The sequence below is a fragment of the Corvus kubaryi genome, unplaced genomic scaffold, assembly GCF_017639235.1.
Source record: "Corvus kubaryi isolate FWS band 111438036 unplaced genomic scaffold, C.kubaryi_AGA036_p1.0 37394, whole genome shotgun sequence".
Classification (NCBI taxonomy): Eukaryota; Metazoa; Chordata; class Aves; order Passeriformes; family Corvidae; genus Corvus; species Corvus kubaryi.
In genome coordinates, this window is record NW_024581133.1 from 9,615,399 (window position 1) to 9,634,305 (window position 18,907).

General features: G+C 43.3%; 1 protein-coding gene across 4 annotated transcripts in view; it reads right to left on the reverse strand.

The window, feature by feature from the left end:
- The window catches only part of ADAMTS17 (ADAM metallopeptidase with thrombospondin type 1 motif 17), a 166,475-nt gene that overhangs the window by 49,929 nt on the left and 97,639 nt on the right, over positions 1-18,907 (reverse strand). For 2 of the 4 annotated variants that reach the window (XM_042039414.1, XM_042039416.1), the window contains exons 15-18: positions 12,845-12,965; positions 10,573-10,647; positions 5,304-5,384; positions 458-615 (exon numbers count right to left, since the gene is read on the reverse strand). In XM_042039414.1, coding sequence (XP_041895348.1) covers positions 458-615; positions 5,304-5,384; positions 10,573-10,647; positions 12,845-12,965 — 435 coding nt within the window. The remainder of the gene's footprint in view (positions 1-457; positions 616-5,303; positions 5,385-10,572; positions 10,648-12,844; positions 12,966-18,907) is intronic. The other 2 variants (XM_042039415.1, XM_042039417.1) reach the window with 1 other exon arrangement.

Genomic DNA, 18,907 nt, shown 5'->3' on the forward strand with positions numbered 1-18,907 from the left:
GTGTGCAATTACGTCATTACTTAGATTCCAATTCACATATATCATCTGTGCATACTAGATCTGCACCTCTTCTGGTAGAGAACAGACTACTTAAACACAGAATACATTCTGGCAAAACCTGAAAGGACATTTCAGCCAATAAGCTTCTATGTGTGTGATCAGGTATGTCCAAGAAATAAGAAAGGTCCTTGGGAATCTACATCCTCTAGAATGGACCTGTCCTATTGTCTGTGACACAGGGGTATCCTGCACTGGACATGAGCTGACTGGGACACTGCCTGTTGTCTCAGAATAGAGCATCACTTTTTGAGTGGGGAGCTGGGCTTCTCCAGCCCCTGCAATGCTGCAAAAGAACACTGTGGTGAGGAAGCAAACAATCAAAATTCAACTTTCAGCTAGGATATAAACCCTTTCTGTTGCATCACTTAAGAAACACAAACAAAGGATATAAAGTTACCATCAAGTGCAGTGGTATTTTAGTTGGTCCTTTGGCAGAGATTTTCTCCCACAGCCCCCTTCGCACGTACCGGACAGTGGTGCCTGCGATCTGAAACTCACCAGGAAGCTCAATTTTCCAGTCGCTGTTAATGGATCTCTTACTGGAATCTTTTAAAGCTGGAATGAATCAAACACCACAGAATGAAATGCAAGCAAATTTATAATTACAATACAGACTACTGAGCCTTTGTCTCAAGCTACCTCAAGCACAAGACGCAGAAACCTTGTAATGCATCTGAGTTTAAAAGAATAAGACCCCCCACTTTTACATGGCCCATTGTAATGTTTCTAACTTGGATATACTCTCTACTTCAGTTGATGAAGGTATTTCGAAGAATTAACATAAAATTCATAGATAATTTATCTCTAAACTCTCCTTTTAAATGCAACAAGACAACTCTGCAATTTAGCTTCCAAGCAGAATTTTCTTTCAGTTTCCAGATTTCGAGACCGCATTTTCCTAAACTCTCCTTGAGAAAAAGATCAATCAAATCTGTGTTGATACGCACGTGAAGATTCGCAAGTGCAAAACACAACTGATGCTAAGTTTGTGTGTGCTCCATAACCAAACATTGAACAAATTAACATTCAGCTGTCACAGCAGTAAAGAGAAGACAAGTTACAAAGCAGGGGCTGGTCAGTGGGCAGAATGTGAACTTGGCCACCCTCTCTTCAGAGTCCAGGTGCTGGACACAAACGCATAAGGTCAGGTGCTGTAGGGTCACATCCATCCTGTGCCTCTGTGCCTCAGTAAGGCCAACATGGAAAGCTCAACTGCAGAAGGAAGATGAATATTGAGAAGAAAAGACACTTGGAGTTGTATGTCCTTTGTTCCAGCGTAACTATTGCATCAGGATTACTGATGTCCTTCAAACACTCAAAGACAACTCCAGCCATAAGGGCATCACGTTACTGTTGACTCATCAGTGCAAGCTGATTTAGGGATTGATGTGTTTTCTGTGTTAGAACGGAAGCAGAGTTATCCAGATGTTGGTGTGATACACTGAGGGAAGAGAAAATTGGCAGACTCTGTTCCAGCAGGAAGTGCCAGGCCCCTTTGTGGAGATCCATTCACCATGATCAAATCTGCCCTGACAGCAGACAGACAGACTATCCCACGTGTTACTGGGCTTCCTTAGTTCAAGGTTAACTGTGTCTTTTGGCTAAGCCTTTAACAAGATGTTTTTTTAACCTCTAGCATCTCATGCCTATTTTATTCTCTTTCAGTAAAGAACACAACTTTGCTGAGTGTGTTGCAAGAAAGTAAGAGAAGCTGTTTAAAGCCTTTGGAAGTCAATAGGAAATCTCCCATTGTCATCCATTTGGATCAAGCCCCCATAGCCAGCAAACCCTCCCGAGTATGCTTAGGATATATATATATACAATTTCTAATGTCTAAGCTCTGGTAGAGTCTGGAGCAAGTGGAGGTCACAATGTTCTCTGTATCTGTGTGTGCCTTTTGAGGACCTGTACCCTGGGAAAAAGGTGGATATCTGTCCTGTTGCACACAACCTTCCTGACAGCTCTCACAGTCCCATGAGAGGCTTAAAAATCAGGGTGAAGGGGAACTGAAGTGGGAGCTATGTGGGAGAATGTTTTTTCTGAGGAAAGTTCTCTCTGGCACATAGCCCAGGGGTACAGCGGTGTCCCGGCATTCGCATGCTGCAGCAGTAGGTCTCTCCCTGCGGCTCACTTCTCTTCCTGCTTTGTTCCTCATCTACAAAGTACCTTATGCAAGCTCCAGACGTGATTCTGAAGCACGACTGCTTTCCTCTGCCAAGGCCGAGTGGCTTCCAGGCAGATCAAAGCAGCCACTACACTGGCCCTAAGAAGCTGTGGACACAACTAATCAAAGCTGTGGATGAGATAGAACTATCTCCAAGCAGCATGGCTGACTAGGAAAGATATCCCAACACATGCTCAAAACTGTCTAAGAGGTTGAGTGACTTAAGCCATGCTTTGGTTCCAGCTCACTATCAAAGGGACATAATTTGCTGATGAAAAAAAAAAAGTTTCATCTTTGTGAACCTCTTTTGCAGGCAGGATTTGATTTTGATTGCTGCAAGCACCGCTCCCTTAGTGACTGAGGAGATGGAGAGTTTGGAAACAGACCTGTTCCCAAAGGTGCTCCTGGGGACTCAGTGGAGCGTTTGGGCCAAAGTGTTTTCACCACTGTTTGCCTCTGTTGCCCCATCAGCAGAGATCAATGCTGCGGCTACAAAACCCTCCATGCCTCAGACACAGAGAACTCCAATGGCTTTCGTCACATACAACCACTGGCTGGCTCCGCCCAGCCCCAGAAGTGACAGAACTAAATTTAAACTTGTACAGTAAAAGAGCAGAACAAATAGGAACCCCAGCAACAACCTGTAACTTCTGTTTTTCTTGTTGGCTGGAAGGCAGGAACTGACCAATCAACTTTTAAACCTGGCAAATAGTCAGATCTTTATTTCCACCTTGGGTCCCTCCAGCTTGCTTCCCAGCCTGTGGATACAAACTGCCCAGGCATTTCCTGTTCAAGGTGGTTTTTTAGAGTTACAGCCAGCCAAGGCAGCCAGCGTGGGTTGCCTGTAGGTGGAGGGAAATTCTTCAGACACTGCTCCCAGCACATGGAATAATGATTCCAAATTATGCTGGGCTTCTTTCCAAAATGTTGTACCTGGTTCTGAGTAGAAATAGCTGATTGGGCTCAGCTTTGTCAGTGCTATTGAAATAGAAAATCCTTCCACACTCAAACCTGGATTTAAAAGCCTTATCAGAGTGATTGGGTTTTTTTTCTTGGTCATCTTTATTGTCCTACTAGAACCTCCAAGCTGCTATTCCTCATCTCAGTTCAGCAAGACACTGGGTACCTTTTCTTTGTGTTGAGTGTTTCTTGAAAGAGAAAACTCTGGAAAGATTAGAGAGGTTCTCCTGGCTCCTGACCATGAACCGAAGAGCTGAAAGCACTCAAAGCTTTAAAAGAGCTAGATTTTTATCTATCTTTATGTGATGTACACAGGGCCAACTCCTGCTCTCAAAAATACACAATCCTAATCTTCACCACCCAGTGGGGAACCATCTACTTTAGTCAAGGTTATGCTGTCTCAAGGAAGGGCAGTCTCTTACTCCACGTAAGACTCTCAGTGCTCTGCTATATGCCAAAGCCCAAATACCCTGTGCAAACCCCATCAAGACAAACAAAAAGGCTGGTTTCCAGAAAGCAGAGCACTTTCAAAACCGAAAGAAACACTGGCTCCCATTGTTCCACCAGGCTTTGCTATGTCAAACATCTCACGTGTAGGCGGGATCCTCTGGCAGGCTGGCTACAGCATTATGGATATAGGAGCAGTGGTGATATTGCGTCCTACCAACAAGCGGCACAAATGCCAATGGTTTTGACCAAAGGGCAGCTGAATGACATAATTTGCCTTTCTTTTTCCCCTGAATCTGGAATGAAAGAGAACACAACCATCTTTCCTGGTGATACTGCCAACTTTGGCAGCATTTCAAGACACAAGGCCCATGGCACTAGACCTGAAATCCTGACACAACCACTTGCAAATGTTTTCAGCAGCATCCTATGTTTCAGTTCTGGATATTAACATCTCCTTTTGGTTGGAGATGAAGAATTACAAGCAAAAGATGGGGAAATCAGAAACCAAGGTCTGAGCTTTGCTCTGACGCCCTGCATTGCCATGAGCGCCATGCAACACCTCAGCTTCCTCTTCCACAAAACAGACTGTGACAAGCTTTGCAATCCTCTCAGAGTTCCTTCCTCTCTGGAAGCAATTCCATGGCCAAGCAGCTCTGATTGTGCCAAGGACCCTTCATGTGTCGGGGTTTTTTTTGGCTCTTGGACAATTTTCCTTGAAGCCCCTGCTCTGCCACAGGCTTCCTGTGTGAATTCAGGGCCATGGGGCATTAGCATTTCTCTGACCTGGACTCCCTAGAAGTAGATGGGGGTAAAACTCTTTATCTATGGCACAGTGATGACACAGAAGGAAATGACCCAAACATTGGAGAGAACAGGTGTAAGACCAGACTGACAGATCTTCCGTGTAACTGACTTGCTGCACTTTACAAATGCCATTCTGACCTTTAATTTACGCAATGAGTAACTGAATAACAAATTCATTGACAGACTCTGCCCTACAACAACTTTGCATGCAAATCTTACCCATCAGCCATGTCTAAACCTTTTTTCCCAATAGGAAAAGGAGGAGAGGAAGCCTGTTCCCCTCTAAAGGAATGCAGAAGTAGAAATGACAAAGAGGATTAAACAAATGTTTTGGCCTGATAAAACAGAGGCAAGTGGACTAGAGGCTGCAGCTAAGCTCATCTCAGAGTGCAGGATCAGGTCCTGAGGACAGCATCCAGTGAAAATGTGCTGCTGCAGGAAATGGCAGCAGGTTACCGAGGAATATCAGCTGCCCTGTCCTCCTTCTGCTTCAGACTGAGCTGGGCGCCTTCCTATCAGTACCTCTGCCATTCCCTTCTCTAAACACTGTTCTCTTCCCCACTCCCTCCTGAGGTGCTGTGTGCTCCTGGCAGCTCTGCGCAACCCACTGCCAAGTTCTGCTCAGGAACTCTTCTGTCTATATATAAAAGTACTGTCTGGTCCTTCCAGGTAGCAGAGGGCCTTTAAGTGTCACATACTATCACATCAAGCAAACATCATGAAACCAAGCCACAAAAGCGGAGATTGCAGCAAGACTGAAATCACCAGCCCCTCCCTGGCAGCAACAAACCTTACAGGTCGTTTCATTTTTAAAAGGAAACAGAGCTGAGTTTTAATCAAAACATTTTTTCTTTTGTCTTTTTACCCAGAAAGCTGTGAGCAGGTTTATCCTCAACCACTCTGATCCGCCGGGCACCTGCAGGGATCACAGCGGCTTCGATGTAACCTACAGCAACAAAAGAGAGGTGAATGAGAGCAGAGCAGGGCCAGCCAGGATCAGCCATCCCATATCTCCCCATGAAAAACTCAACTCCAGGCTGGGGATTGAGTGAGAAACACTCCAAATGAGATCCCTGTGCTGGCAGCCAGTTTTCACTGCTGCGACAGGCGTGGTCATGACTAACATTTCAGCAGAAATGCATGTGTGAGGCTCAGCTGCGACTTCAGGCTTGTTAATTAGCTATAATTAGATCTGTACCCTTCGAATTACCCTGTTTTTCCTGCAGTAGTGACAGGGATGCACAAAGACACTGCAAAGTGTCACTGTCAGGAGCAACACTGCACAGAACAGACATTTGAAATGATGTTTCCAATAGATGCTCCTGCTTTGTCCTCCCTGTCAAGGCTGGTGTCAGAAAGGACTCACTTCCACAAAATTTTTGATGATGCTAAAACTAAACAGAGGGAATTAGTGGGACAAATGAAGGAAAAAAGCTTGTTTTCACTTACATTTCGGCTTTGTACAAAAATTCTGGAGGAGATAATGATCTCCTTGCACTGGGCTGCTGAGAATTCAACAGCTCAGATATAATGCAATAACAGAGCTGGAAGTTTCTCAAGGACTGACCACTAGTCACCTCTAAACAATTTTTCTAAGACCAATTTGACTCACAGAATACAGCTGGAATAAGCAGGAGCTACAAGGAAATGTAGCCTGTTTTCCCCCCACTATGGAGACACGTGGAGTTACAGATTTGTTCCATGGGGTGGAAGTGGTGCCTTTAAATAATAAAGCAGAGGAACATTAGGGCCCATTTCAAAGAGCCAGGCAGAGTTTTTCCACTGCCTTCACTGGACTTTGAATCAGGCCTCTGTAGATGACACTAATCTCATCACAACCATGACTTCTAATCCTTCTAATTGGCCACCCAGTTTACTTTGCAGTGTATCACTTGGCACCTTTTTGGGGTTATTGCTGTCCTCTTTCTTTTAGATGTTAAGCAGCTTATCCTGTATGTTCCCTCATCCACTTTTCTTGCTTTAAAGGGCTCTGTGAAGCTGTTCTGTGTCAGTGATGCCTTTATGGGAATTGTGGGCTGTCTAAAGCAATGGGTTGGAGAAGTGCTGGCACAAGGAGCATTGATTCCTCTAGCACTTAGCAGTGTTCAGGGAGCTCTTTTAGGGATAAAAGTGCAGCTGAACAGCCCTGCTTTTGCTGTGCTGATATAGAAAGGACACAAAGGAGGATGGTGACAGCCTCTTGCACCTCAGGACTAAGTGATTCTCCTGCCACTGTGACATGGAGTGAGACAGATTTGGGGTCTCAGATAGTGAATTCATTTCCTGAATATTCATTTCATGGGTAAGGCTTGAGCTCTTGGGTTTCATCAGGTGCAGAGGGTGGGCAGCTGACTTGGGCCAGACAGGCTTCCTCCTTCCCTGACTGTCGTATCTGAATGACACTTTCATCTGACCCTTCAGTTCAGTTCTCTTTGCACTTGTTCCTCCTCACTTACTTCTCCCTTACTCAGGATATCTCAGAAATGGTCATTCATCCCTTGCAGTAAAACCAGAGAGAGGGGCAGCAGAGCTCAAACCTTGTCTATGCACAGAAGCCACAGCAGGGCCTCTCCCGGCTGCTGTTCCTGTCTGGGCTTCACCAGGAAAAATCATTACTTCCAGGGTCAATTTTTCAAAGCTAATACTGAAATCTGTTATGAAATCAGAGCAAACAGATGTTGGGCATTATTCTAGACATTGCCAGGAGTTGGTTTTTCATCAGCAGAGATACCAAATCACAGTCAATACAGAGTGTTTCAGATATCAAACATCCTCCTGCACCCCATGCACCTGCTTATAAACCCAACCAACAACTACTCAACACATGAACACACAGCAAAAGTGTGACCAGTGACAGTCTGCCACAGGGAAACAGCTCTTGAGACACCCCTGAACACCCCTGTTAGGAAGCCAGTTTGGAACATGCCCAAGTTTCAGGTAATTTAATGTATCTACTGGGGGACTATTTACTTATTTAGTTTTTAAACCAGATACAAATGCCCAGAGCTAAATTGTGCAGCAGTTGGAGACAAAGTTACTCTCAATTTAGTGGAAGGCAATCACTAAGTTCAGTGAACTCTGGATCTGTCCCGACCCAGCAGCAGCCAGGAGTATGTCACACTGCTTCAGAGGTGAGCAAATCCTGGGGCTGTGCTGGAGGCTCAGCTCAAGCCATAAATACACTCATTTCATCACTGTGCCATGAGAGAAACACCACCTGGAAATACGTTACTTTTTTATGTTTTTATGTTACTTTTTACAATAGTAAATAGTGAAGTGTAAGCTACTAGTATAGAGTATTAGTTCTGGAGACTGTTTGGTTTGGTTTCACACCAGATTTTTCTCCTTGTGTAATTTCTAATCCTGATTGATGGCTTTGGGAGGTTGCATTCAGAGCTCCTGAATAAGAAGAAACTCACTGTGCTAACTCACTGTGGCACAAACCTGACTGCTGACCTTCACTCTCATGTTAGAGAACTCCCAAATGCTTTGCAGGTACTTGGATCTGACCTGCCCTCTCAGGGGTGAAGCAGAACCCTTGGGCATGTTCCACCAGGAGCATCTGGACACTCTCATTCGTTATCTCCAGCAATGTTGGGTGAGTTAGTGGTCAAATTCTGTTGCAAACAGACTGGGTATCAACCACGCAAATTTGCCACAGGTACAAACTTGGATCACCTCCACCACTCCACTCTGGTCCTTGGAGCTGGTGTGAGGCTTCTGGTCACAGATTCCTGATCTTTGAGATAACTGCACCAGAAAACACCTTCAGTGTTTTCCAGGCACATTTTATTAAGCAAACTGTAACTGCAGATTGCCAGAAAGATTATAAAGTGTCAGCTAGAACGACCAAAAAAAGTCTCAGAGCTGGCCCTGAGTCAAGGACTCTCAAAGCTCTGTTAGGTCTTAGGATAATTGTCTGCAAGGCCGGGGTTTGCAAGGTTGGGCTTAAAGTTCTGCTTTAAACAAGGAACTGGCTAAAGACTGATGAGATTTGGTAACTATCAGGCAGTATTTTTAGTAATTTCACTCATAAATCAGCCTGTTAAGATGAAGCTTTAAAAATACAACAGAGAACTTCATTATTTGATAATTTATAGTGCTGTATGCAGTATACTCCACCTTGGGAACAGTTACTTTGGCACACACCAATCTTTCTGGATAATCTGCATTACATCAGTGTCTCAGGAATGTAAGACTGTGATTGAAGCAAATCCTAGATACAAATTTTATGGTGTAACTCGTATTAGGAGAGACACCAGAACAAAGAGGTGGCTTTGTCATCAAGGAGATTAATATGTGAACAGTGGCTACTGTATCTTCATTTAAATGCTGGAGAGATTTGCAAGAGGAAAGCAGCCCACACAGAAAAATCCATTGTTAGCCATTGTTATTACTCCCAGAAAGAACAGAAAGTTTAGCGTGAACTTCAGAATGCCACTGATCTACTGCAAAACTCTTCTGGTTCACACTGCAGTGAAAGACGGACTCTGAGGTGAAGGAGCAATTATCCCATGGCTGAAAGTACCAATCTCTGGGCACTGCACCTTCTTATCTTATCCCTGTACATACCAAAATCAGGTGTGAGAAAGTAAACAGTGCTCAGCCCAGTATCAAACCTCCCAAGAGCGCTTTGAACACACAACTCAGGGTAGAAGCCAAGGAGATCACGCTGTCCTGCCTACCTCCCAGCCATGGCTAGCACAGCTTCTGTGATATTTCAGGGATAAGTATCAGCTGAGCATCTCAGACTCCATCTCCTTCCCACCTTGCAGCTTTTGCTGAGCGCTACTTGCTGCAGTGGAGTGCAAACTATGTGTCTATTTTCTGAATAGCTGTGATGATTCTCCTTTGCTTCTAGCCTGAGAATAAATCCTCCACAGCAAACTGTCCACTTCCAGCCATGGGACAGCTCATTTGGAAGAAAATAATTTCTCTGGAGAGCCATGGATAGATTTCAAAGCCTCTTACCACTGCTGCAAATTTGGTTAGTGGGATTTCTAACTTGCATGTTCTGATGAAACCCTTTTAAGGGATCTCTGAGTTAAAGATTAGGTAGAGCTCTATTTTTTCATAATTTACATGTGCACTCTATTGATAAAAAAAAGGTTTTGTGTTGGCTAAAGATGCTCCCAGCCAGCACTACAGCACTACTGTTCAAATTTCTTTTAATAAGTGCTGGACAAACAGCATATGCAATAAAACCCTCACTTTTCCACCATCTTAAAAAGAAAAATTCCTAGCAAAGGTGTACTTTTCTTTTCCTAAAATGATAGTTACAACAACTGGCATATCTCACCTTATTATATTCTGCTATTAAAAAAACCCCCAAATATCTGTGGTCATTCTTTTGAATCATAACCAAATGAAAATCTTGATGTGGCTGAGAAAAATCAAGAGACAGACACAGGCCTCTGAGCAATACAGGAACAGCCCTGGAGAAGTTGTCAGTGATAAATCAGCTCCCCAACAGACAGGAGTCAAAGAGCTGTCCTTAATTTCTAGGTCCCCTGTACTGTGGCAGCGTGACAGAAGTGGACTTAAGAACAACTCTGTGCTTGGTTTTGAAAAATTATTTTGTAGAAATAGGTACAGGGCATGCTGCCAGTCAAAAGGAAACCTCAGTCTAAACAGTGCATTCAGCTGGCCTGCTGAAGACAGCCAGCTGCACACAAGTGTATGTGATGTTTAGCATCATAAATAAAGGCTTTTGACCTCCTCTCCAGCAGAAAAATGGAGTCCATTTCCAGTTGGATCACCCTGGATCACAGGTGGTAAGAGCTGAACTGCTGGACCTCCTATGAGGCACTTTGAATGTTCCACCATCTTCCCCATCAGGGTGGCAGAACCTCTGTGACATTAAAGTTGGGGGAAAAAAAGAAATAGACCTGGTTCTTTTTGCTTGGTGCATGAAAATTTGGCTTTCTTTCACACAGATAGGTTCTCTAAAAGGAAAGTATCTGTACTTTTTATCTCTGACCAGGCAAGTGAAACAGTAAAAAGACTTGAAGTTTATCCATGGCTTTTGACACCAAATTTCCCCAAGCTAATTCGACAAAAAGAAGATAAAGAACCAACACCAAAGGATTTCACCAACACCCACTGACACTGCAAACAGCATTCAAGTATCTTACACGAGAAACACTTGGGAACAGTCTTTGTCTTTGCCATCACACATGTGGAAACCTTCTTACAATGACTATTGGTTACTAAGAAACAGAAAGGAGTTGGCAGGGGTTTAGTTCAGTTCACAGGGCTCCACATCATCATTTGCAATCACAGGACATAGAAGGGACCAATCCTGCAACCAGAGGAGTCCCATGGGCACAGCCAAGTCCCAAGGCTGCAGCTGCAATTCCCCAAACAGATCCCACTCCAAAACAATCAATGTCTTGATGTTTGAAGTCTATTCTCTCTTGAAGTAATAAATCAGCACACTGGACTCAGGATCTTGGCCTTGACTTGGATCACAGCCAGGTTGTGGGGATTTGCCACTGAACTGTGCAATCATTTACCCAAACCTTGAACTTGTTATCACCAGCATACTGTGGATTTTTCTTTGCCCCAGCTTCCATCAATTTTTGCACATTTTTGCTTAACTGTCAATTAAAAAAAAAGCCATTTTTTTCCTTGAGTAACCTCACATTCACCTGTGATACCCCAAACCTGGAGCTTTGCCTACTGCATGAGATTCAGTGGGTTCACCTGAGGACCTGATTCTGCAAAACAGCAGTGTGTGAGCAGAAATGGATGGGAGCAAACATAAAATTTAATTACTTTCCAAATTAAAACAAAACATCTAATAAATGGTTATGAGGTTACACTAGTAAAAACAGTTATCTTCTAGATTATGTGAGATGGTTAAAGGTGGAAACATTGCATTGACAAAGCAACACTTTGACAGGTTTGTGCTTCTGAGATGATCAGCAAAGAATCCGAATGCTTGAACACTGTCCGCGAGTCATCAGGAATTCTTTCTGATTAGGTTCCAGGGCACTGGGGGTGAAAACCTCCTGCAGTGTCCTGGCAGCCAGTTAAGGCTGAAACTGTTCTGTTCCTACAGCCTTGTAAAGTCACCACCTCAAGCAGTCTGTGTTGCTCGAAACGGGTGCAACCTCCTGGCAGTGACCCAGAAATTTCTTATTTATCTGCACAAGAGGTTTTGTAGACTCATTGGAAAAGACAAAAGATAGCTGCCCTTCAGAAGTATGTAAGAAGTCAACGAAAGCTGTATAATCTGCTACAAAAATGGAGACTAGCTGGGGTTTTTTCAATGGAAATGAGGAGCTTTTCCCACCACTTGCATCAAATGCAAAAGACTTGATGTAAGTGGGTGGAAAATAATTGGGACAAAAGAGTCAAAGGCACTAATGCAGGAAAACCATTCAACAGGTTGGTCAAGCACACAAATGTGCTCCAGAGATGTGGTCCAGGTGGGAAATCCCACCTGCATCTCACAGGAAGTGACAGACCCCAGCTGGCTCCACGGGCGAGGTGGAGGAGGGTGCAGAGAAAGAGGTCAGTGAACAAAATCAGAGCTTCAGACTTCAGAGCTGAGACCTTGACTAAAGGGAGCAGCTAAGCACTGGCACTGCTTTAGCCTGAACTGAACTGAAGTGTGTGCTTAAAGGGGATTTTCATGCGCTTTGTGGAACTCAGTCCTGGAGCAGCACATGCTGAATGTATTTCTCCATACAGAAATGGCAATTCTGTATTCACTGAATGGGAAATAATTTGTTTTCTGGACCACTGTTTCCTCCTGGAGCTGCTTCCAAGTTCTGGACATGGCTTTCCCTCCCTTTGGCTGATTAAGGATGTGTGATAACAGGTTTCTCAGAAGTATAGTACAGAAACCCTGGAACAAAGACTAATTCAAACACCAAGCTGTACATACATTAATGTTTAACAACATTAATGTATGTCTTAATTCCAAGCTCCTATATCCTATACTGGATACTTTACTGGCACGGAACCAGTAAAAATATTCAGAGGGGAGTGTTCTTTCCTTTAGCTGAGATATTCTGATTATAACATGAATCATCTACAACATGCAACATGCATCATTCTGAGACCTCAAAGATGGTGCTGAAATCCAACTTCCCTCCCACTGGGAAAGATTCTGTGATTTTATCTCCTACTTAAAATCATCCGCACCAGTAGCCCTCAAAATGAGAAACACAACTTCACTCTGAATTTCAGGCAGAGGCAGTAGCTGGTATCTGGGCAACTGAGTAAGAAGCAGATGGGATATCACATTTGAAGTGAATCAGGGTTTGTTTTGTGTTTCTTAGGTGCTTCCTAGAGCTGTTTTTGCTAGGTGACTCTAATCCTATCCAAGAAAAAAAGCTGTTACTGCCACCCTAACTCTCCTCCAGAAGGTAGGAGAACCCACTGAGTGTTACTCACCCATGCCCTTGGTGTGGTTGAAGTCTCCTTTCACCACTTTGCAGGTTTTCCCATCGCCACTGCAGATCCCACAGCGATCCTCTTTGGCAGCTGAGCCAATGATCCCATCACAGCCAATTTTCTAATGACAACAACCAGAAGCCCCCATTACTTTGTTTGCAAGGTTAGAGCATCTCTAAACAGTGAGGTCAAGACTAAGATTGACATCTGACTGAAAACCTGAATGGGGAAAAAACACTGAATTCTTTATTACACTTTTGAAATACCTGAAAAAAGGCCTCATTAAGCAGATGGGTCAAGATACCTGAAATGCAAGAATAGTTCAATGGAAGCAGGTCAGGTTCATATCTAGCCAATTTCTACCACAAGATTGCCTATGCGATTATGAAATTTTCCACATGGTTGCACTGTATTAAGAATCAACATTCAATTGAAAAAGATTATAAAATCTAACAGTTTCACCTAAATCTTTGTTATAAATGGTGTTTTCATCATTTTCTATACATACCTATTTTTTTTCCAATAAAACCCTGCAGTTCTGCTTCCACAGATGGGAAGAGTCACAATATTGTCCCTGTAGCTATCGGGATTATCACCACATTCTTCCTTATTCCCAGGTTATGATGGTGATCAGTCCACATTTGTAGATCTTGAGGCTGACAAGACTGTCATTAATTGATAAGAATTGTATTCTGTCCTCAAAATAATCAGCAATTCACTCTTAAAGCATAAATTTCTACTGAAATAAGCATTGTTGTTAAGCAAGTTATTAGCAGAGATTGCACTGTTAAAAATGAGTTTAAGATTTCTTCTGCATAGATAAACAGTTTCTTGGCAAATGTGTAGCAGGACTGTCACTAATAAGACTTATTTGAATGAGGCTATTGGGTCTCTCCCTTCTTTGCCTTCCTATAATGAAGCCAGAGGAAAGTTGGAGAGATATCTTAGGGAACAATCAAAACAACAAACATTTTGAAAAATAGGGTAAGCAGGGAAATATTAAGAGAACTTGCGCTGTTTATCTGAGCCTGTCTGCATGTAAGCAATGCAGTTTGGATCAGAACTCCAACATTCCCCTTATTTCAGAAGACCCTGGCCACTGCGTGAGTCCAGATGTATTTCAGGGATCAAAGATTACCAGCGTTCCAGCCATCGGCTGATGCAGAGCTTGTCTGGGTAGATCATTAGGGACAGACATGCTGAGAGAGGATGATCATCCTAAACACATACCAGGGAAATGCTGCTCATTAACTGGCACAGCACCTACACTGGTGCACAGGAACAGCAGGAAAAAACCTGTATAGATGTATAAATGGGAGTTAAAAGAGAGTTAATGGGAGTTAAAAGAGGAAGAAGATCATGGAGTTTCTGGCAGCTGCAATTCTCAAGCCTAAACTTCACGCCCATGTCCAACAAATAATTTTGGGATATTGAGTGTGATTCTGCCCCCAGAACAGAAGGATGTCCCAGCAGTTCTCCTTCCAGGAAAATCAGGATGATTTATTAATGGGGTTGCTGAAAGGCAGCTGGAAATAAATGCCTGCCTGCCACCCTGCTGAGATACTGGAAAGGCTGTGTTTAATTTAAGGCTCTGGTGCTATCTTTTATTGTGCTGCATTGTTATTAGCACTATGTGAGCACACAGATGAATAAAGGGAACATAATGAGTGTTGAACCACACTTATTCCCAGAGCTACATGAGGAGTCTGTAGGACTCTAACAGAGGCAGGGAAAGAATGGGGAGTTGACAATCACATGCTTTGTATTTACGCTGGAGTTTCCCAGATAATGGAAACCGGCGCAAGCCAGCAAAGCTTGGGAAGACTGAGTCCCCCATCAGCTGAGACTGGGGTTCAAGACAAGCCATTTCCTCACACGTTTACTTGGTCACTGACACCCTTTGACTTGAGAGACCCTCTCTGAAAGCATGGAAAGAACCCACTGAATCCACAAATGTAACTCCCAAAATCTTCTCTGTTTTTTACCTTTCATCTTCACCCTAATTCCCTGTGAGTGAAGGAACTGGGAATGGCCCTTGCACCCTCCTCTTCAAAGGCACCATTGCTCCCACCGACTTTCCTCTCAATTCAGGCCTTGAGACTTAAAGCCCTCATCACATTTAGGCCAGGAAATGGCTTCTTACAAAGGACTATCTCTAAGAGAATAAAAAGAGAATAAACCACTTTTTTTTTCTTGGCTTCATGATGAAAATTGGTGCATTCTTGCACTTTATGGGGGAAAAATACCTTGGAAGTGCTTTAGTGCTGTCTACATAAACATTAGAGTCCATTTCCCTCTCCCCAAGCCTTCCAATCATTTCCAAACTGAAAGTACATTTAATAATAGTACATTTAATAACAGTACATTATGAAACAGCTTTGGGTAAGATTTTGTAAGATAAGTGTATTTTGTAAGATAAGTGTATCCCAAAAGCTGCAAAGTCATTTAGAAACACATTGCAGTGACCGCCTTGGTCACTGATCCTTTGAGAACTCCCAATTTGGAAAATACTCTTAAAACCACTACCGTGGCCACTCTTAAAGTGGATCAGTGGATCAAAGGGGGAGAGACAGGACTGGAAGGGCAGAACACAGTGGGCATCACCCTTCTGGGAGCAAAGTACCTGCCAGCAGTCCTTGGACTGTTAATTGAGAGATACATCCAGGTTTCTCCAAGGTGTGAGAGCCCCTGAGATTCCAGCACTGGGTGGAAAAACTGTTGAGTCTGTACATCAGCAGCTTCCCACTGACAATATGCTCTGTGTATTATACTGTGTCCATCTTTTAACTACAGAGCTGTCCTCAGCCTGCAGAAAGCTTTCCAAAAAGTGAGGGCCTAATTAATAATATGCAAGGGGAAAATCCCAAGTTTCACCGCTCAAAAGTCAAGTTTTCACAGTGCAGAAAGAATCCCTTAAAACCTAAATAGTTCAAGGGAGTTGTTTGATCTTTGCCATCTCTCACTTGCTTTCTGTTGCCTTCTGTCCACTGCAATGTACTGGTCAAGGCAAGGGGATTTCTTTAATTGAGAAGCAGAAAGGGGAAACTTTGCATTTTGAAGAAAGAAAGACCATGTGAATAACAATAATATCCCGTGTGTTTTCTGACCCAAGAGTTATCCTGCAGATGAGCAGACTGAGTCCATGGACCAGCCCATCCAGCAATTGCTGGATACTTTCAGTTCCATCAGTCTTGAATGGACTGGTGAGAAGGGAAGCACCTTTAAAACATGGGAATGCTGGCAAGAAACATGAAAATAAGTCTTTTAGGGCTTCAAGTCCTCAGCATGGACAGTCAGAAATGTGTCCAGAGGTTTCTTAATGCTCTTCCACCCAGGCAGTCTCCTACTCTGACACCGCATTTTGGAACTAGCCACTGACCTTTAAATGGGCAGGTAACTGCACATTTGCTGAGCCAAAGGCCTGAAATGAATTCTCTTTAAGCCGGTATCTCCATCCACCCTTCCTTCCCGCCCTCCCCCTTCTTCTCATTTTTATAATTAAACATCTGAAAGTACTGCTTGTTGGTTGGTATTTCCAGCTTCAGTCATTGCTGGCTCCAGCATAGGAAAAGTCCTTCTCTTTTGAATACATATCACTTGGATTCTTCTGTGTGAACTATTCTCTGTATTGCTTGGATATTTTTTAATGATATTTTTATTTGTATTTTCAATGGCTGTGAAAGAGCTCAATTGATACAACTTGTGAGAGTATGTTTTGCTACATAAACACAATTATTTTTGTTATATACACCCACCCTGTGCAAGAAATGACATTGTAGGCTCACAAAACTGTAATGCTTACCATATGCTGAACTAACTGGCTGTCTCAATGGATCAAACATAAATATTGATGCAACATGTGCCATTTTACAAATTAATCATGTACAGAGCAGGCTGGTTATGACAGATTCATCTACACTGCCAATTCCTTTTGTCCATAATATCCAATGTCCATTGATACCTCCAGGGATGGACCACATGAAACAGGAATGTACAGATGTGAGCAAGTGACATTCAGATCTGAGGGGAAGAGAATTCTTATTTCTTTGTTTTAAACACGGCTGCCCCTGTGGAGGATTGTGGGTGGTTGTCAGGGCTGGGTGAGGTGAGTCTGGGTCCCTAATCAAGCAGTTCATCTCTGAGTTACTCCTATTTCTGTTCCAGAACAGATTTTGTGTGATGGATTGGAGTCTATGTAGGAGTTAGTTCAGCAAATATCCTCCCGTCATTTCCCAAGCCTTACGATTTGGTCTGAACCAGAGCAGCTCTGCTGCCTCAGGAGTTAGACACCTACTATTGTAACTTAGCATTATCTCATCTGCATTAGATCTGCAACGTCACCTGCCCACTGACTTCGTGCTTAGATCCCTCGGCAGCTCATGGGGGTGTTACACACAATAATTCTTGTCTTTTCACATATACAGATTGAAGGTTATGTGTCAAACCTTTGGGTTCATGAGAGAACATACAGATAATACAAAGCTCTTTCTCATCCTAGGAACTCCTTTACTTCTGTTCTATTATATGCTTTCCATGGAATAAAATGGAAGAAAAATTGGGGAAACAGCATGGTTTTTTTTCATACCCCTCTGCAAAGTACACCAAAAACCCGTAGAATATCAACAAAGAGTTGGTTTTTGTCACTATGCCTTACTCACCAAAATCTCTGATACTCTTTTTAGCCTCAGATGACATTTCTACAGATCCAGACACGGAAAAAAAAAGGCAATCATAAAACAGGTTTCTGTAGTTCAGACAATCCTTCTGGATTTTGTGCACATGCACTAAATAATTTATCGAAGTACAGTGCTAAGCCAAGTTGTTGTATGGAGACAAGCTACCCAGTCTGGAACATCTTGTACCACAGTTTGTAATGCAGGAATATGAATAATACATGGAAAATACTCAAGTGAGGAGACAAAGCCAGAACTGCAGGCATCAATCAAATGCAGAAAGTGGGTACTAAGTATGTAAAAAGCTGTTTGTCAGCACCAGATCCAGTAAACAACTTCAATTTCTCCTCTGCCACCTGTGGCACTCTCCTGACACTCTGCCTGCCCAGTTTGCAGAAGCTTTTTTTGAAAATCTGTCCATTTTCCAATTTGTGCTCCCCTTTCACAGAGTGTGGCAATCACTTTCAGAAGAAAGTAGTTCTGTAACATTTTTGTTGTGGCAGGACAGCCTGATAATGCGGCTTATTATCATTAAACATACTGTGGATTCACCAGCCAGCTGAAAGTAGGTGCGATATGACAAAACATTCATGAGAAAACTGCAGACAGAGCCAAAACATCTTCACCTCTTAAATTGTTAAATCACAGCAAAGGCTGCCCTTGATCTCTAGCCCAGTTCTGCTATACAGGAGGTCTCTCTTTTCACAGAGACCTTAAATTACATCCTGAAGCACAATCTGTAGTCCCCACTGGAAAGTTCTCATGCTGTCATGAGCCTCAGACTAATCCTCCTTTGAGAAAAGCCAGCACAAGGTCATGTGCATCAGTAACAGTCAGCTGAGCAGCTTGTCTTCTCCTCACCCCTCTGCTCTGTGACATCTGACACTTTTTTTAGCTCCACTTCTGCCAGCAGTTTTGAATTAACCTCAGCAGCACAGAGCAAAGCACTGTAATGGGTTAGAAAGTGCCCTGCTCTCACGAATGTTCTCTCATCAAACACACACCCCCCAGGCTCATGGAAGAACAAAACCCTCAGGGAATCCTCTCCCTGAAAGCCATTTGTCACTTGAAGATAAATAGGAGAAGATGAACCCAACGTGAGGTGCAGGTTGCAGTGCCCCACCCCATCTCCCCCATGGCTGCAGTGTCCATGACAGGGAAAGCAAACTGCTGCAAAGCCTAAACGAGCACTCACCCTCCTCCTCCTCAAACACATCAGGCTGCTCTTGTTCTCCAGCCTGCTACAGATTTTCTGTCTCTGAAAAATCTCTGGAGAAAATAAATTCTCCTTGCTGGAAAATCAAGAACATTTTGAGAAGAAAAGATCATAGACACACACACATTTTGAACAGGGGATCCAGTTTGCTCAGAGGATGGTAAGAAATGGTGC